General features: G+C 35.8%; 1 protein-coding gene across 4 annotated transcripts in view; it reads left to right on the top strand.

Annotated features, from left to right (window-relative positions):
- LOC123684810 (titin) overlaps positions 1-21,622 on the top strand; it is a 147,166-nt gene that overhangs the window by 74,075 nt on the left and 51,469 nt on the right. For 2 of the 4 annotated variants that reach the window (XM_045624267.1, XM_045624264.1), the window contains exon 3: positions 20,090-20,252. In XM_045624267.1, the coding sequence (XP_045480223.1) occupies positions 20,090-20,252 (163 nt within the window). Of the gene's footprint in view, positions 1-6,629; positions 6,752-16,128; positions 16,255-20,089; positions 20,253-21,622 lie in introns of those variants that run through there. The other 2 variants (XM_045624266.1, XM_045624265.1) reach the window with 2 other exon arrangements.

Raw genomic sequence — 21,622 nt, 5'->3', positions numbered from 1 at the left:
TAAATTTTCAATTTTCATTCGTTACTTTCTTCCAGAAGGATTCACATCTTATACTCGAGTAAGATCGATAATTAGGACTACGCTTTAAAATCCTTTCATTCCAACTATTTCAGCACAAATCACTAATTTCTCATGGTGTGATACACTCCTTTTGGAGCCTTTAGCGTATCCTCAGAGTAATAAACGTAGACAGAGGGAGTATACGCAACATGGTTAGATTACGTTGTCGGATTATGATATATTTTCAAATCCACAATTTTACTATCCATATGATGTATATTATATCCATATGATGTATATTATATTGAATGAAATATATTTATTTGAGTGATTTCGGATTAAATATGCAAATTTGAATATTTGGTATACGATATTGTTCCTAATTTTCGAATTTATAATGAGCAGAATATTTATTATTTTCTGTATGTACCTGCTGAAATTCAAGGTTTGGTAACTTTTGTTCTCCTAGTGTCATCGGTTATTTCACGTCGTTTGGCGCGCTTGAAGTTTGTTTTCTGAATTTCTGATATATTTAGGTATTTATTTCAATATATTTTGAGTTATTATGAAACGTTGATTCACTATGGGAGAAACTCGCGAATTGAATGAATTATCGTATCACTGATATGTTTTCATTTCCGCGCGCCTCATATCAAATTTGATAGTTCATTTTAGGGGCAAAATTTGCTTACTGAAAATGACATATGCTCCCTCTATCTATGTTTATTAGTCTGAGAGCGTATCTGAAACTGATGAGAGGATATATACTGAGGAGACCTAAAATCAGCAGAAACTATGCTATGTAACATATTATATTTCATTCTGGAAGTTGAGAGACAATTTTTATCCTTTATATTTCCTCCTATCATATAAAATATTCGTCTTCAGGACTCGAACCTGAGTAAGTTCTAATTCCAGTGTCTATTAGTATGAATATTTCAACTTTAACCACTGTGGCACGGACGCTTATGGTAGAAAGCACTTACCGCCAGTGACATAATATTATCATATCAAGGGAATATTAAATTGTCCCACAATATTTTCTACTCAAACTGCATAATTAGAGATGTTCAAACTAGGAAAAACTTACAAAACATGGACTTTGAATAGAAAAGATTTAGAAGAATTTAGAAGTTGTTCCCGAATAGGTCTTGTTTGGAGGCAAAATGGACATATTATATGACTTGACCTTGGACTTAACTTTTGAGTATTTCGAGAAATCCTGGGCTGGTTGAACACCTCGTCTTGAAAAATTCCACACTCACACAAATTCATTATGCCATAATGCACAGATATTTCAAAAAAAAATAGGAGAGATATTCTTCGATATGTAACGAACACTTCAAGTAGAATTATTTATCTGAAAGTGCAAATCAGCCTAGCCTACTCGGATCGTATTTTTATCGCGTATTTATCAATTCTAACATATGTTTTCCTGTCTAACGATGTTGTTTTCCACCGTATGAGTCAAATCTGTTTGATTTCAGGTATAAAACGTAATTTGAAAGAGAATAAAATTAAATTGACTCGGCATACACGATCAGAATATGTAGATATTGAAAATAATGCAACCATCAGGACCATAGAAGATAAAAGTAGAATATCTAAAAAAGCGTCTTCTGAACGCTCGTTCTTCAATGATAATTGCGTCTATTGGGACCACATTTTCGAATAAGGTCTGATATCGTATCTAGTGAGAACTTAACAGCAGTCAGTAGGGAATTAGAGAAAATGAAGAGGCCAACACACTTGTCAGAAAAGGATCACAAACTCCTCTCATTGGCTCAGAACCTCTGTGTGATATGAGTATAGGTACCTACAAGAAAAAGGGGCAGGAGAAGGAAAAAAAACGAAAGGGAAACACTCAGACAGATTCTTCTTGGGTTGGATCATCCCAAAAAGTTTCTTAGAAACTTTGATATTGCTATCTAAGAAGTATCTGGATCTTGACAAGTATATACTACACCTCCCCATTGGATTCCTTACAGGGTATTGCCACCTCAGGATGCACTTCATGAGAATGAGTCTAGCAGAAAATGCAGATTCTGAGGTGAGGAGGAAGAAACTCCGGATCACCTATAGTGACGAAGTGCTTCGACATCACTAGCCAACGCAAATTTGCTTTAGAGAAGAGATTTCTAGAAGGGAAGAAAGTTACCTGGATCAGAACTCTGAGAGGCGAGCAATAAGGATCTTGCGGGATCTGAGCTAACTGCTATTCTCATCATCTTTCATTTTAGAGAATTTGACTGACATACACAAAAACAAGAACAAATATCTGTAACAATCAGACATGCATGAATATAATACACGAAACAAGTCAATCATTAAGAAGGATTCCTGGAATCCGTGTGGTGTCTCTGTACAATAAACTTGTACAGACCCCCTTAGTATAGTAAACTTCCTGGTGGACTGAATTATCTTCTAATGAATAAATTTAAAACAAAAATAAATATGATGTTGGCAGCTAATGTATAGGGTGTTTTTTTTAGAGCTATAGAACTTTAAATTGCAATAAAACAACGATGGATTATTCGATTGACATGAATTTTATTTATCCGCGAGATAATCTTGTGGCATTACATTTTAAATATGATTTCTGGCATATGACCGCCACGGTTGGCTTGGATGTAGTCCAATCTGGACGTCCAATTTTCGATGACTTCTTCGAACATTTGTGGCCGTATATCGGCAATAACACGGCGACTGTTGTCTTCCAAATGGTCAAGGGTTTATGGCTTATCCGCATAGACCAATGACTTTACATAGCCCCACAAAAAGTACTCTAGCGGTGTTAAATGACAAGATCTTGGAGGCCAATTCACAGGTCCAAAACGTGAAATTAGCCGGTCACCAAACGTGTCGCTAAACAAAATTGGCTTATGAAAATCGGGAACAACGGCAATCTCATTTTGGGCCCATTCGACGAATCTACGCTTTACTTGATGATCGTTTGGCTTCAATTCTTGCACGAGTTGGATTTTGTAAGCACGCAAACCAAGATCCTTCCGCAAAATCTTCTATGAAGTGGATGGACTCAGATCCAATTCCTGTGCTCGATGGGGGATAGACTCATTCGGGACTTCCTCAATGCTACGCTGTACAGCAGCAATAGCTTCTTCTGTACGCACCGTACGGCGTCTCTGGAGATGCGAGTTATCAATAAGAGTAAACGTGGTACGAAAACGTTCCATGGTTAATCGAATTAACTGCTCTGATAGACGATTTTGTCGACGATAAAATGGACGTAGTGCGCGATACGTATTCCGCACAGAACCATTATTTCCGAAATAAAATTTCACTATTTGCAAGCGTTGTTCAGGCGTGAGTCTATTCATGATGAATTGCCAAACCAAACTGAGAATAAATCACTTGACAGCTGTTAAATCGGTCGCCATCTTGAACAGTAATGCCATCTTAAAGTTATATACCTCGAAAAAAAACACCCTTTATTTTATTCAACTGACGATTTTAAGGGTTTGGCTCTGGATGAGACTGTTTAATGTAATCCTATTCTGGAGCTATTTTTTTTAGCTATTTATCTCTTGGTTTTCAAATTAACCTTCAATGGCGTGTGGAGACAATGTTTTTTTTGTAATATTTACGAATAAGTCTCTCTATATCTTTCTAGAACTGGAGGGCGAGCTGTAAACTACATCGATTGATGACGAGAACAGCTCTGCTCTGATGGGGGGCACAATAGACCATAAGGTCGCGATGCAATGAAACCCCCTTAAATCTACAATATGCTTTGCTTTGGAGATTAAAGCGTCCTTCCCGTCCATTCCATCTTCTGCATTTTTATCAACCCGACCGACGCGTCGAAGCGTATCTCCAACAGCAGTGCGTAAGTCATTCGATGCTTGGAATAGGCGAGAAATGAATAATTCAAATCCGGCTTCGAAAACGAACCTAGTCAACTAAATGGAGCGGTCAACGCTCCAACAGAATCTGGCGGCGATGATTCACGCGAAGGTGGCGTAGATCAGTTACCGAAACGTGCCTTCGTTTTTTGTTTTTCTGGCAACGACGTTCGGATTGTTTACGGGAGGGTGTTGCCTTGGAATCGTCCTTATGAAGGAGCTGGATTTTGGTCGTTCGGTGGCCTTGAAAAGGGGGCACGTGGGGATTGAGTTTTAGAGCTTATCGGAAAAGTTCTCAAAACGTTCGGTTTTGGCTATTTGACATAATCATAGAGTATTAAACATAGATAGAGGGAGTATACGCAGTTTTTACATGTCCCCAATATCGTTAGATTACGTTGTCGGATTGTGATATATTTTCAAATCCATAATATTACTTTATCGTTATAAATGTATATTATATTGAATGAAATATATTTATTTGAGTGATTCCCTATTAAATATGCAAATTTGAATATTTGGAATCCTAACTGTCGAATTTATAATAAGCAGAAATATTTATTATTTTCTGTATCTATCTGCTGAAATCCAAGGTTTGGCAACTTTTGCTCTCCTAGTGTCATCGGTTGTTTAACGTCTTTTGGCGCGATATATTTAGGTATTTATATATTTTGAGTAAATATGAAACGTTGATTCACTGTGGGATATGAGAAGTGCGTTCTATTTGCAGAAACTCGCGAATTGATTGAAATATCGTATCACTGAAATGTTTTCATTTCCGTGCGCTTCATGTCAAATTTGATAAATCATTTTGGGAACAGAATTTGCTTTCTGAAAACATACGCTCCCTCTATCCATGTTTAATTATAACTCTGAGGTTCTGATGAAGTGTTTGAAATTTTGCATCAAGGTTAAAATTGTTATTCTATAAATTTCAACTCGATGGAATCTGTTATCAATGAAATATGAGGGTTTTGTTTATGTTATTTTTTCTTAGATTTCATATGGTTTTGGTTTTCTACACGAAATTCTACATCAATATTGAACTAATTATTCCTACAAGAAACATCACAACTTGAATGTTCAGTTCGAAAGGACATTAGAAAGATTTCTTCATACAAATAACATATTTTCATGAGTTTCTCGCATAATTTCTTCAAATAATAAGCTATTTCAATATATTCAATATGCTAATGAGAAAAAAATTAACAATTTCTTAACTCTTCGATTTCCGCAAAAGAATTGATGATATAGTATTCCTACAAAGCACTGATGTATTTTAAACATATTCGTAAAAAAAAATCCCACAAAAAAATCGTTTCGAAAGGGGCAGAACTTTCATTTTGTGGAAATTTTAAAAATATTCGTGAAGTACATACTTTCATTTGACGAAAGTTGGAATAATTCTTATATTCCTAACTTCTCATAATCATTCAATTATTATGTCCACACCGCACATTATTTTTGTCTCTCCTCCTCTGGGCAAATATTGATAGATTACGGAAATGTCACGTGTTGGTGTTTCCTCTTAATGTAGATATTCACAAAATATCAACCCAATCGGATTTCTAATAACGGAAATTTTTTTTTTTCTATTTCAGTATCGTGATGAGTTAATGACAGTAAAAAAACAATGCTGTAATGAGTTCATTACAGCATTGTTTTCAGGTGTATTTTTCGTTTTGTTGTTGTCTATATTGGCTTCCGATCCTGTAAAATTTCAAGACATTTCAATTGTCAGTATACTATAATTTGGATCTAATGAAATGAATCTTCAACATTATTCGCAATTTATTAATTCTGTTGGAATTAAATCGATTTCGTCAGACATAATTCACGAATTCAATGCGTTATTATAAATCATTTCAAAATTCGAAAAGTACGATTCAAATTCAATTCCGGAATCTGTCAATTTTCGTAACAGTCACACCAACTGCCAAGATACAATACAAAAGTCACTAGGATGCATAATCTGAATTTCGACAATATTTCAGAAAACTTGACTGAGAAGATATCGTCTAATATTCGTTGCAGGCAATTCCAACTCTCATGCGTTCGAAAACTCGCTCCTTCGTTGCTCGTGTTGGAATAGGAGCCTATTCTGCAACTTATTTTAGAATATAGTTTTTTCAATATTTTTCTTGAATTACTATGGTTGTGAGGAGGCTTCAAATTTTGCTAGATGCTTGAAATTGTTGTTTTATACCAAAACTCAAACATCGGTTTTGTACTCACGGAAATATTGGGTAATTTCTTCTTGAGTTTTCTCTAGTTCTGGTTACATTATTGAGATGAAATTTTCCACAATATTTTAAATTGTTATGTTATATTCGAATGCTAATTTTAATTTTGATATGATCTGCAATTTTAAAATTGGGATAAAAAAATCGAACAGCTATGATATATTTAGGGAACCGCTAGTCAGATGTTGCCCATTGAAGAACTCATATCATACGTCTCTCCCGTCGAAAATTTCTGACCGTATCGGAATGATTGGCGCCACCAGACAGCGCGCGAAAACCAAGCAATTACAAGCTCCGCATCGAACCCAAAATTTTCCGCGCTAAGATAATAAAGCCCGCATCTATTTTTCCAGCATTTTCGACTTATCTGCATTCTTTCTCCCCCCCTTATTCGAGGAGAACCCGCTCGAGGTGTCTATTTCTGTTTTGCGTGCATTCTCCAGTCGTTTTTCCGTCGATTCTTGGATATTGCCGCTGCGCTTCGTGTTGCACGCGCTCTAAACTCATGGCGGCAGCTCTTTTTGTGCAGTCGCGGTTCGTTTGAAGTTTGGAGGTGGTCAATTGCCACTTCTTTTGTACTCGAAATGTTGGAGTGATGGGTGTCGAAGAGTGCTAGGATGTTCTACAGAAGGAAATACAGTTTTGGTAACGTTGGACTTGATGTGTTGGCTAAGCTGTTTCAGATCCTTCGGTATATCGCCTCTAACATTTTGCGCGTCATTATTTCACTTGAAATGTGTGTCGTATTCGAATTTTAAGCCGTAAATGGTTTTGAGCGATTGGGCTCTATTCACGAATAAAGAATTTGAAGTCAAAATCGATTCTGCACGTTCGTTGTGTACACGATAACTCCCGAACGGAATATGCTAAAGGCTTCAAATTTTCTGGGTAGGTTTGGAAAACGAATATGTTGGTTTCGTTCGTTTATAAAATTCGTTCATTGGTTCCGACGTTATATGTCGTTATATGAAATTACGTTTTCTCAATAATCGAAAAAATACCTACCCTATCGAACTGAAATTCGAAAATCAGTTGTTAAGTAGTAAAACGAATGTAGATTCAAAAAGAAAAAAAATTGTAGAATCTGTGTAATTTGACTAAACGAGAATGAGGAATTCCTTGAATACATTTAAGAAAAAAGTCCTAAGAACTTTGGGTCTGCAAATCAGTACTTTGTTTTTGAGATACAGGGTGTTTTTTTGCAGTCCCTATAGTCCCTATTTTTTTGTAATGATTATACGAATTTATCGAATATTATGAATCGATTGCTATATATAGATCGGGAAATAAGCACCAAAACTAATAATTAATTTGTTCATCATAGCTTACTAACTGGATTTTCAGGATGATTTGGATTTTCCTGTGGATTCAGAGGAAATTATTTAAATTTTCTTCTAGAAATCGGTAACAGGAATGACAAAACTACAAGAAACCATAAAGTGTAGTCCTGGACCAAGGTTTCTTTCCACATTTTTACCACTTTTCACTTTCTTACCAAAATAAAGTTCTGGAGGAAAGAAGCGAGCACTGTTCAAAAAAAAAAAAAATCACCCTGTAGATATGCATTCCAAATGAGCATGTCACATGATGAAAACTCTCAATTGAAATATCTATACCAAATTTAAGTTGAATATCTTGTGAAGGGAAGATGCAATGAGAAAAAAATTTGAAAAAAAATTAAACTTTAACACCCTGTATCCCGAAAACAAAGTGCAGCCCATATTTGTAGGACTTTTTCCTAAAAATGATCAGAGGAAACACCTAAAATTTTATTTTTGGATCAAAGCTTTTTTTTACATATTTCGAACTACCAGTGGTTCACAAGAAAAAAAATCCAGAAGAATTATCATGTGATGTAAACCTTAGATCGGAAAATCTATCTCGAATTCCAGTTGAATATCTTGTGGAGTGCAGATGCTATGGAAAAAATTGAGACAAACTTTAATCTCGAGAACAAAGCGTTTGCGGACCTATGTATGTTTATAAGATCTATTTTTCTTTAACTCATCCAAGGAATCTCTCATTTTCATTTGTACCTCCAATTTAAGTTAACATCCTGTACAGAATTCAACGATAAAATGAGTTAGCCAAGCATGTATATTCATTATTTTTATTTGCATCTTCGATTCCTGAAGACAATTGTTCTAATTATGTGACATTATTTTGAAAGTACCATGTTATTCTACGTTTTCATAGCATGCTACTTTGCAAGTAAATTGAGTATATAATTGTATTTTATTGTAACTGTGAGGTTTATGCGAAATTTCGTCAAAATATATACATGAACACAAATTTGACTTTATTGCGGTGCCTTTCTCGTTTTGTTCTGTAGGAAAAAAAAACAGTTTTTTTAATAACTCTAGTATTATTTATCCAGTGGACTAGATATAGATTGAAAATCTACGCCACTGTCTTTTTTTCGAGAGAATTATTCCATTTCTGAAGTCAACAGGGTTTCACTAAAAAAAAAAAAACTCTTAAATTTCTTTCATAAAATGTACCGAAAATCGAGTACAAAGAAAACATAATATTCTTGGAAAAAAAAACACAGTGGCCTAGATTTTCTATTGAAAAGAACCTGAATCCCTGAATCTACCCCACTGGATGATTTTGGCAGGAAATTATAACCTAATTCGAAACATTTCGTTATCTAGATTTCTATACCTAAAAATTAAAACAATGAATGTAATAATACTACAGTTGAGTTAAAAACCGGTCATCTCAAAAAAAAAAAAAAAAACAATTTTCTTGCGAAAAAAGTTCATGAAAAATGTTGTTCTTGTCAACGGCAAAGTTATTGAACTAAAATCTGGACCACCCTGTATAATGAAATATAACTAAGATATATGTTTGAATCTGAGATACTCTCGCACGATTTTGTTCTACTACTTATGACATAAAGGGTCATCCGTTGAAGTTGTACCACGAAGTTTTTCGGACATCACAAAGACAGCACTTTCTATGCAATAGAGTCTTCGACAGATGGAACTCTTGGCCTGACCACATTGTCTGCGCCCCCAAGTGTCAATAGCTTGATGAACTCTTTTCTTCATAACTTTTTTTTATACTCCTTGTGTTTTAACGATATTTTTTATTGTATCTCATACATGAAATTTCTGTTTAGTTTTTCTAGGGTTATAGGCTCTCCCTCCTTCTCAATTTTAATAATAATAATAATGAACGGATTTGCCACAGAACAAAGTGCCAATTTTTGTAAAATACTATTCTCCTATTACTTCCCACCCCGTATAGTGAATTCCGTTGTGAAATACACACAGCTGTCAAAATAACTCTCAAACTTATCGAACAACTAGACCTGCTGCCGCGTTACTCAGAACCGATACACTTTATCGTCGTGTAGATGTTCTGCTTTTGTGCTGCATTTTATCTAACTACAAAGAATTATAATGTATCGCAAGACCTAATTGCTTACCGTTCGCATTTTAAATAATGGCTGTTGATAATTCGAGCCTTGGGTTCATTGAAATGAACATGCTACTAACGCAGGTATTGTGTGTGTGTATCTGGTAATTTCAGATCGTGTTTCTCTTCAATACTATCAGGCAGTGGCGTCGAGGCGGTTGGGAGATAGTGGCAAAATGAAACGTAATCTTAGCGAGGATGTTAGCAGTTAATTAATTTGGGCTCTGTTATAATCTCTACAAAAATTGTGTTTTTAAGTTGGTCCTTTTGAAAATTATCTTATTTGCGGTCGGACGGATAATTTTTTTCAGCTGTTACATCAGCTGGCTTATAACTATCATAATAGAATGCAATTACTCGAATAACCTGCAATTGTAACATAGAAGTTAGTCATATATTCAACACGTCATTCATCATTTTTTGAACAATTTTCTTTAGGTAAAGAAAGGGCATAATAAATGCAGGCTTGGAATGTTCGATTTTCCCTTTTTTTCTTCTTCTTTTCAGTCTTTCTACCCTCTAGAGGGTGTAGTGATACTATTTCAGGTATTTTCTTGAATTTGTTTTCTCCATGCACTTCTATTTTGGGCCAACTTTATTTCCCTTCATCTGTTCTTCCATCGCTTTTTTCCCTTTTTCTTATATGCCATTATACCGAGTGATTTTCTTGAGTTGAATCAGTTGAAAATCTCGAAAAGGAAACATCTTATTCAAAAATGTTTGAAAGTCCATTCTTGCCAGAACCTTTTCCATTTAATTCGCCCTTTGGGTGGGGGGTGTCAAGATTGGAATGTTAAATGGGAACTCCTGTTTTTCGTTGAAGAATCTTATTCTACGGCAACAAAATTCAAAAGCTTGTTTACTAACAATTTTTCATGAATCGTCACATATGGCTCTGTATTCCAGTTTGGATATTTCGTCTGAACAACCTTAACATATCCATTCCATTTATTATTCATTTGAAATTCGAACTTTTTCTTCTGAACTGTTTGTTTTCAGTACATGTCATTGATCTTTTGATCGAAATTATTTGTTTTGGTTTTAAAATACTTCCCATTAAAATTAAAAAGGATGTATCAATTGAAAAAAGATTATATGGAATCTAATAGATCTCCGTCAAGTCATCTATCTTTATCTATTTTTATGTGCAGAACGTTTATCATTGTTTCAACGAATAATTAAAACTAAAATTCATGTTCATTAATAGAACGAATACATTGAAGTCGTTTAGGCGGAAAATTCAAATTCGAATACAGAGCCGTCTGTTACTAATCATGAAAAATTGTTAGTATAAATCTTTTGTATTTTTTGCCGTAGAATACGAATCTGCAATGAAAAACATTCCAAAGTTTAACGCCCCTACAAGGGCGAATTGAATGGATAAGGTTTTAGCATAAGCGGACTTCCTCCTCAAAACCATAGACTTCCATAGATGTTTCCTTTTCCCAATTTCTGAACGTTTCAACTCAAAAAATAAATCATCCAGTATATCAGCACCAAATAATTGAACAAGGATATTCTGTATTTAAATTTGCGTACTTAAAATGAGATCGGTCTATTTATGGAAGTTCTAAATTTTTATTTTTCAATAAGAGCTACATTTTCTTAACATGAAAATTCCATCCTTCTTGTACATCCCTATAAATTCCCGAAAAAATCCGAGACAAATCAGTTCCATCTTCCAATTATATTCTGCTTATTGTTTCTTCCGTAAAAGATAGAAAGTTGAATTTTATCCGATGAACTTTATATACCCACAAACATAAAATTTCAGTGAAATCTGTCATAATGCTATGCAAAAATCCCTTCCGTCTTTGTCTTGCAAGCAGTTGTTCACAAGCAAACAAACGCCGTTCAACATCTCTTGGCTTCAACTCGTACGGCACCCAATTTCCTTGTTTATGGGTCATTCCCATGCCTTTCAGGTGTTTTGAAATGGCTTGTTGCATCACTCCCAATGATCCTGCCAATGCTTGTTGCGTTTGATAAGACTTTTGATCGAGTGATGCCTCCAATAGGGATGTTGCCTATATTTTGGAATGGCTTTTAATTTGTAGATAAGCCCTATACATAAACACGAAAAAAAATATTTTCATGGAAAAATATAGAAAATACCAATAAAAAATAAGTAAATGAAAAAAGTTTTCAAAATTCTCGCTGAAACGCTCCATTCTGTGACAGTATTATGGCGACGTCACTGCATAAAAGAGTCACCACCATGGACAAACTAACAAGTTATCTATGATCACCACGTGCTAACGGTCTGTCAAACTGAACTAATATCAGCTGATATTGACAGTCAAGTCGGTTTGATTATATCATCTGATATAAACCATAGATAAACTAGTTCTAGATAAGATTAGTTTGTCTATGTTCTAAACGTTTCAGTACTATGACGTCAAATTGCCTGATTCGCGTTAGCAGTCACGTGCTAGGCGAAAAGAATTAACACAATTCAAATCAATTTTATTAAATTGAATTCGAGAAATAAGATAATGAAAATGCTCTTTTAGTATTTTAAAAACTGCCTTCAATGTGGAAAACCTAAATTGATTTGATTTTATTATATGACGCAACATCCCTATTCTGCATCTCTGAAAACCTCTGTTCCACCGACATGCTGGTCTTCGACGCCAAAATCACAGTTGTTGAAGCGTTGAAACTAGTGATTCACGGCAAAGCTTGATATTCAAGTTACTTTGCTTGAGCTTGACTTGAAATCATCTCAAGTTCAAGCCAAGTAGTAGTTTTTCAATGTCCAGTCAGGTATTAATTTATTAAGATTTATTAAGTACTTGGCTTAACATTCAAAAACTTTCACTTGACTTGAACTTGAGTTGATTTCAAGTCAAGCTCAAGCCAAGTAGCTTGAATATCAAGCCAAGCCGTGAATCCCTAGTTGAAACCACTCTCGACACGTAACTTCACTAATAGCGGCCTCACCATAGGTTTTGGGAGCATTCGATGAGCCTCAGCTGCAGATTTCTACATATTAAAGCAGAAAATTAAAACCTCCCGGAAATGACGAGAATTTGGCTTGTGAGTTGACATGTTTAATCGAGAATAACTCAATGATGCACACACAAATCGACTGATTCGGCTTATTGTATGACATCTACGATCTATTTATTTTGACTACCACTTACCGCTTCAGCCATCAAAACGGCGGAAGCAAAGTTGTACACCTAATAAAAAGGCGATATTTCATAAATCATATCAGACGTAGAAAAATCATCTTCTTCTTCTTCTTCAGCCCTCTTTGATCCAGTGTCGGATATATGCCTCTTCGAGCCTTTTGCTGTTCTCATCCATTGCTTACCGGCTACAGCGACTATGTCGTCTATCCATCTTTTTCTCGCTCTTCCTATGCTTCTCTTTGTCTCTCGAGGTCTCCAAAACGTCACTTCATGTGACCATCTCTCCACACTCTACCTTGTTACATGTGCCATCCACTGCCACTTAAGTTTTTATAATGATCGAGTGTTAGAATAGCCTTCTGTAGGAGTGTTATAATACTCCTTTAGTTTCTCTAATTCACTGGATTCTTATTTAAATGTTGTTTATTTTTCATCCACTGCCACATATCGATTCGAAAAATTCTGTTTTTTCCGCTTAAACACCTCCAAACAGCGTTCGGAATCGACGCGTTATTGCTTTTGATCAGAAAACGTGGCATCAATTTCGAGCAAAGCTTTTTTATGGACACATTTCCTCGCAAAATGTGAATACCCTGCCTCCTGATATCTTCAACTCTACCACTATCTCACCCAACTTCAATTTTCAAAACCATTTCGTGGACTTTTTTGATGTTTTTTTAAACTTCCGCCGAATTCGGGCTACCAGGCATCGATGACGTTTAAAGTCAGTCTACCACCTTATTTTGATCAGTGTTGTAGAAATGTAGATGGAGTGAAGTATTAATAACACTTATCAGCCATTGGTTTGCTTATTGAATGACATATTCATTTCTGAGAATCCTTTCGACATAGATTATTCCCTAAGTCCAATAGTTGTAGGATTCATCGATTTTATCATCCAGTCTATTGGCTCATTTGAATTTCACAATTATTCCGTTCCTTTCTGCAATAAAAAGATGTGTAGAAATTAACATAGCAAGAAACTATCGGAAATGTAACATAGAGATACATTCCGATGGTCAGACTGCAATTAAAGCACTGAGCTCACATATCATCGATAAAACTTAATGAAATAGGTAAGAATAACAGGGTCTTTTTAATCTGGGTTCCCGGCCAGTCGGGAATTAGAGGAAATGAGGAGACCAACACACTTACCAGAAAAGGAGCACAAACTCCTTTCATCGGCCCGGAACCTTTCTGTGGTATATACAAATGTACCTACAAGAAAGAGTTTCAGGAAAAGGAGGTAAACGAAAGAGAACAACTCTGGCAGAATCTTTCTGGTTTGGATCACTCCAAAAAGTTTCTTCGAGACTTTGCTCTACAAGATCCAAGAAGTATCTGGATCTTAGTAGGAATATGCTACACCTCCTCACTGGATTCCTCACACGGCATTGCCGCCTTAGGAAACACCTCATGAGAATGGGTCTAACAGAAAACGACGAGTTCAGATTCTGTGGGGAGGAGGAAGAAGCTCCGGATCACCTGGTGACAGAACGCCCCGCCATCGCTAGCCAATGCAAAACCTGGGTAAGAATAACAGGGTCTTTTTAGTCTGGGTTCCCAGCAACTCGGAAATCAGAGGGAATGAAGAGGCCAACACACTTGCCAGAAGAGGAGCACAAACTCCTTTCATCGGACCGGAACCTTTCTGTGGTGTAGACAAATGTATTAACAAGAAAGAATTGCAGGAAAAGGAGGTAACCGAAAGAGAAAAACTCTGGCGGAATCTTCCTGGTTTGGATCACTCCAAAAAGTTTCTTCGAAGCTTTGACTCTACAAGATCCAAGAAGTAATTGGATCTTAGTAAGAATATGCTACACCTCCTCACTGGATTCCTCACAGGGCATTGCCGCCTTATTAGGCAACACCTCATGAGAATGGGTCTAACAGAAAACGACGAGTGCTGATTCTGTGGGGAGGAGGAAGAAGCTCCGGATCACCTGGTGACAGAATGCCTCGCCATCGCTAGCCAATGCAAAACCTGCCTTGGACACGAAACTTATAGAAGTGAGGAATTAGCCTCCTTGAAGCCATCCCAGATATTGGAGTTCATCAGAACTCTGGAACTGGAAGGCGAGCTGTAGATCACGTTATGTAGAGAATAGCTCTGATAGGGGGCACAATAGACCATTAGGTCGCAGTGAAACGAAACTTCCCTAATGGACTAGTTTTCATTTTTTTGTTAAGGATTAACTTTAAAAATTTAAGTAAAATGGAACAAAAATGTGGAAGAATCATTGAAATATCTCTAGAAATGAAAAAGTTATGGGACTTTGAAATTGCGCTTGGAAGAATAATTTCATAGTACGCAGCGTCTAGTGTGTGACGTCACGCCACTTACACGAGGCGACTGGTATTCGCAGAGTGCTTACGAATTCATTGGTGTACAATCACTTGTTATTAATATTTTGTGTAAAAATCGCGTTGTCTCAGGAAAGACACCTATTTAGATCGTTCCGAACTCTTACCGACAATATTGAAATCTTTAAATTCACACACAAAAAACAACATACTACACCACTGACATTCCGAACTATCTCCCTCGTGTTTTAAAACATAAACAAGACGATATGACGCCTGTCAATATCAAGTCCACTTAGATAGAATTGATTCATACCGGATTTTATACGAGCAGTAAACATTACTTTTTTCTCTTTTTTCTTCTCACATAAATATGTTTTGCCATTGATAATGGATAGACTTCAACAACCAGTACTCAACTACAAACTGTTTATGAAACGTTTTTTGAATAAATCATCGTTATAAGTTGAACCATGATGAATCAAACTCAAAAGTAGATACTTACTTGAAAAGTTTAACTCCTTTTATTTCAGCACTGACACAAGATGGATTTGAAGAAAAATCTCCATCACTGCGAATATATCTATTTTAGGCAAATTGTCACTTCATCCTTTCACGAAGCCTTCTTCCATTATGGTGACATAAAAACAAAACTCGAGTTAAAACTATACTGTACAACTACAAACGGCGCGGGAGCCTTGGCGCGACTAAGTATTTAAACGTAATTTATAGTGTAGCGATCACAGGCAAGTGGCGTGACGTCACAGACGAGTCGGAGACCAAATACGTTCCGCGCTAAAATACGTAAATTTAAATAATCTGTTTCTCAGTCAATTATTGAAGCATTTTCAAATTTTTTTCACTGATTTATCAGTTTTGCTCTATATTTTAATTATATCGTGTCAAATATAGTATTGTCAACATCACTAAACTAGTCCAATGAATGTAAATCTAATTCCTTTCTGCCTCCTGCGTTCCACGCCACTGTCGCCTTGATTTTCGACGGTGTTCTCTCCCCGTCATCGTCGTATCGAAACCAGCAGCGGTTGAGTCACGCTCGGCGGACAAAACCGCCATTGTGTGCACCTTTATCATTGATGTATTCAATTCTTGTTATACGTCGTCGAACGTAACAATATAAAATATCGAAAACATCGCGTAACCGTGGATGATGGGACCATGCCGTTCAGCAGTAATTCTGCTGACGCGGTCGGGGAGATCCGCTCAACGCACACCGGCTGATGATGGCAGGAGTGTTGTACGGAAAGAGGAAATACTGCCTAGGTGAATACTTTTTGCTTTTCCGGAACGCTATCACCCGGTTATGTCGATTCTGTGTTCCGGTGCGGTTTTCTGTGGTCGCCGGGTAGGCGTTGTCTGTGGTCCGGTCGGCTCGTGAGGCCGGGAGTTTGGGAAACTGGTGTTATCTGGTCGGAAGTGTGCTTGCAGTTTTGCGAAAAGAGAGGATGGTTTCGTTGTAAAGTTTTGATGGAGTTTCTGGTTGTTTATGCCATCTTGTAGATGAAAACAAATGTGTATTGTTTGTCAGAAGTCTTTTGGCACATTGTCGACGATTCTCATAGAATGTAACTCTAGAATCCCGGCTAGCACAATTGTTTTTAATCTATCTGATCTATATTTTCTCCTATACTTGTGAGGTTTTAATAACAAGATGATATTCATATAATTTTTTTCAATTTCACTTATCACCATTGAAATCATTCCATGAGTTGGACCAATTATTCCAACTGTTAGTAAGTGTTAGTGTCCGTAAAGTATGGAACAAATTCATTCTTAGCTAAACAGACCATTTTAAGGAATAATCCTGAAACGCGTCGATTTTTTATTTCAATTTACCGTATTTTGAAATAATAATCTAATATACAGGGTGAATTACTTTCTAGTAATGACGACACCGTCATTTTTTTTTAATGGAACACCCCCCTTCTGTCTCAATTTGACGATTACTCTAGGTGAGCTGATTCCAAAAATGTATCACACGTTGATTCCAATTGGTACAGGGTGGACTGAAATACAATAGTTTTGTGTGTGCTCATAAAGTAACGCCTGACATTCTTTATTAGTTAAATTAACTATACTATCAAAAATACCTTTTGACTAGCGGCAATTGGTTTGAATGTAACGCCCTGTAGTTTGTTACATTTTTAGATTAATAAAAATGAGCTGTTTCCAAACATGTTTGGTTCTTGTGGTCTAGCAGACAGAATATGAAAGAAATTATTTCTTATCAATTTAAAAAAAAACATAGTCGTATAGTTTTTAATGAAATATCATTATTTGTTTAGTAATTTATTGGTGTTCATTGGCAGTTAAGTACTACAATATTTTTGGTATTCGTGAATGTTTTAATTATTTAATAATATTATTATCATAGTATATTTTTGTCCCTGTACCAATTGGAATCAACATGTGATACATTTTTTAGAAGTTGGTTAAGCTACAGTAATCGGATAATTGAGACAAAATGGGGGTGTTCCATTAAAAAAAAATTACGGTGACGTCATTACTCGAAAGTAATTCACCCTGTACTACATTAGATTATCATTTTAAAATACGGTAAAACAAAATCAAAAATCGATGTGTTTCAGGATTATTTCTTAAAATGGTCTGTTTATCTGGAAATCAATTTGTTCCATACTTTACGGACACAGTGTGTTCTCCTATACGGGGTAAATAAACGAAGTCCAGCTCATAACTTTATGAAGTGAAGTGATAGTTCTAGTTAAAATAAAAAGTTCTTTCAACTAACATTTTTTTCTATTTCGAATCCCTTCAGCTGTTGAAATTATTTTTTTCCATTTAGTTTTATAAGTTCTAACGCGTTGGGATAATAAGCTTTTGAATTCAATACTATCGTACCTTGAGATTTTCCAATATTTTCGTTCGTTAAATTGCGTAGTTTTCGGGGTATCATGTCTTCAGCCGCCTCTAACCCCTACACCAATGGAAGTAGGAGCTATTCAGAGTCATTTCCTGATTTTCCTGACTTTTCTTCCCAGAAAAACTCTCTTAAAAGCCGCCAGGACGTAACGTTTTCGAGAGAAATTACTTCAATATTATCGAGATTATCTGTATCTCTAAAGAGATTCGAAATAGAAAAAAACTTACTTGAAAGAACTCCTCATTTAACAAGAAATGCCATCTCATGGAGTTATGACCAACATATATACTAAATTTAATCATAAAATTCAACTATCAATTGCAATCCATTCAATTCACTTACAAGGTTATGAATATTATGTAAAACGTTTCTAAATCTTTCTGATGATATATAGATATATGCAGACTCATATTTTTCAAAAGGTCATACTTAGCAAACACATGAAAAGGCACAAGTGCTGAATCAGACCAATGAGGCCAAAAGCCTTTGCTGAGTAATAACGACCTAGTGTATAGCTGGGAAATTAGACTAGTGCTTCAGATACGAAGAATCGTCTCCGTAGAACTGAAATATTCTGGTTTTAAGGGATTGTAATTGAAAATCAAGTATTCCGGTTACCTTATTATTCTTTTAAATCCGAATTAATCGAAAAATAGTGATCACAACGCCACTCCAGCGATAATTTTTCCGTGAAATAAATATAATCAAATCACACACTTGTGGTTAAGGAAAATTTCCTAGTATTTACCAAGCTTCAATAGAAGCGTATATATATTTTCCTGTTTTTGTTGTGGTCCCACAATGCTTCAGTGGCGTAGTTTTCGAGAGTATCATGTCTTAAGTCGCCCATTAGTGACCTCGGTGGTTTCCACTTTTTTCATGAATTTTTCTTATTCCCGTTATACTGACTGCACTCGCAAGTCGAGACCGAGACGATTTCAAAAATATATACCCAAAAATCGGTCCAACCGTTCTCAAGTTGCCAGTACTGTAATTTACCCAAAATCGTTTTATATACAGGATGGTAATGAATACGTGAGACTAGGGATTCAACAAGCTGAATAGCTTGACATTTTCACCAACTATTTGACTTGAAAATCAAGCTCGTGAAATACTTGAGCTGACTTGATTTGAGTTATTTATTGCTTGACTTGGTATCAAGCTTATTTATATTACTTGAGCTTGATATGCACGCGTCGCACGGTATATATTTCTGCAATCTCGTGCGCGCTTGGACTAAATAAGAGGATTCCTCGAACGCCGAGAGACTGAAGCATTCGCTAGACTTTATTTGTAGTCTTCTGACATTTCAGAAATATCTTTCCAAACTTGGCCAAAATAGCCAAACATGGATTTTTTATTAACGCCAGCATCTTCAGCTCCTTTTGAAAGACAATTTTCCAGAGCTGCTCTTACAGCTACAAAAACCCGCAATAGGTTAGGCGACAAATCTATAAGATACCTCATGTGTCTTATATCCAGGATGCAAAATTATGAAATCTAACAAAGCCTGGAGGTTTCTCAATATTAAGAAACTTCATTTCTTTCAATTATTTTTTATTTTGTTATGATTTATAGTGATTTCATTGATGTTTCTATTTCATAGAAGTTGATATTTTCGGTTCTTTTATACAATTAGTTCAATAAATAAAAGTGCTTTTTGCAAGGTTCCTTCTCATTTTATTGTTGATGTGACACTACACAATAAAAATGCTAAATGCTTGATATGATTCAAGTAGTTGATGAATAAATATTTGACTTGGCTTTAGCTTGACTTGATTTCAAGTCAAGCTCAAGCCAAGCCGTGAATCCCTACGTGAAACTTACTTCTGTATCTCGGAAAACGAAGCATTAAATTTGAGAACAACAGTTATACAGTGAACTGTTGAAATTTTCACTTTTAGAATCAATCCCTGAATTTCATCGCATTTATTAGCTGTATGGCCGAAACAGTGTGTATACAGGAGGTACAATCGAAAATGACAAATTCTTCGGAACCTTTTAAAAAAGAAAATCCCATAATCAAGGGCCGCAAAGGCCCTGTATCTAGAAAACACGTTTGCGGGCTCGGTAGGACTTTTTTCTCAAAATTATACAAGGAATCTCTCATGTTCCTTTGTACTTTCAATTTAGGAACACCGTATATATAAATATCTGATCTAACTCCCTCAACTTTCACCAAAATCTCCAAAAACTGATCAAAAATTTTTTTTCCAGTGGCGACCAAGAAGAAATTCTGGAACCGTCTGAAATGGTTCAAACGGAAGAACAAGGTAATCGAAGACAGCGTGCTGCCGGTATCCGATTACATACCGACCTCGGAATCGCTACGTAGCCGGTCCACAAGCGAACTATCCATCGAGGAACCCCCAAGAAAAAGGTGAGATACTCTACCTAAATTATTATCCTTACCGACGTCTTGACCTTTAGACGGGGATCTTTGACGCTTCATTAGCGTCGTAGGTGTCGGTTAATTGGGTCGTCGGGGAAGGCATTTAAGGACCTTAGGGGTGACGATCCGCTCTCAGTGTCCTAGTTCGGGATGTATCGATCCCGATGTCGTTAAGGGATGAAATTTATGCCATGTAGGTTCTCCATGAAAAAATAGTAAAAAAATATTGTATCCATTATACACTGTCTCCGTGAAGTATGGAACAAATTCAATTTTTAGCTAAACAGACCATTTTAAGAAATAATCCTGAAACACGTCGATTTTTATTTTAATTTACCGTATTCTTAATTACTTTCGAGTAATGACGTCACCGTAATTTTTTTTTTAATGGAACACCCCCATTTTGTCTCAATTTTCCGATTACTCTTGCTGAGCTGATCCCAAAAATGTATCACATGTTGCTTCCAATTGGTACAGGGTGGACAAAAATACAATAGTTTCGTGTGTGTTCATAAAGTAACGCGTAACATTCTTCATTAGTTAAATTAACAATATTATCAAAAATACTTATTGTCTAGCGGAAATTGGTTTGAATCTAACACCCTGTAGTTTGTCACATTTTTAGATTGATAAAAATGAGCTGTTTCCAAACATGTGTGGTACTTGTGGTCTAGCAGACAGAATATGAAAGAAATGATTTCTTATCAATTTTAAAAAAAACATAGACGTCTAGTTTTTTTATGATATGTCATTATTTGTTTATTGCCGCTAGACAATAAGTATTTTTGATAGTATTGTTAATTTAACTAATGAAGAATGTTACGCGTTTCTTTATGAGTACACGCACTATCGTATTTTTGTCCACCCTGTACCAATTGGAATCGACATGTGATACATTTTTGGAAACAGCTCAGCTAGAATAAGCGCAAAATTGAGACAAAATGGGAATGTTCCATTTAAAAAAATGACGGTGACGTCATTACTCGAAAGTAATTCACCCTGTAGATTATTATTTTAAAATACGGCAAATTAAAATAAAACTCGACGTGTTTCGGGATTCTTCCTTAAAATGGTCTGTCAAGCTGAAAATGAATTTGTTCCATACTTTACGGACACAGTGTATATTGGCATCTTTTAACAATTTCTCAAGTTGCCTTGTTGGATGAACTTAAGATGACATCAATTTGAAGTAAATACGTATGTCATTTGCATTTTTTTATCTTTGGATTTAGTATTTTGCTGAGAACTTTGATATTTTCTATCATAAAATATGCAAGTTATATCATTGAAAACTTAGGGCCTTCAAAACAACATTTAATTCTAAGCTCAAACCGATTGTCTTAGCGAGAATGTAATAA

The sequence above is a fragment of the Harmonia axyridis genome, chromosome 7, assembly GCF_914767665.1.
Source record: "Harmonia axyridis chromosome 7, icHarAxyr1.1, whole genome shotgun sequence".
Lineage (NCBI taxonomy): Eukaryota > Metazoa > Arthropoda > Insecta > Coleoptera > Coccinellidae > Harmonia > Harmonia axyridis.
The sequence above is the reverse complement of the archived record's forward strand: the minus strand, read 5'-3'. Positions and strand labels throughout refer to the sequence as shown.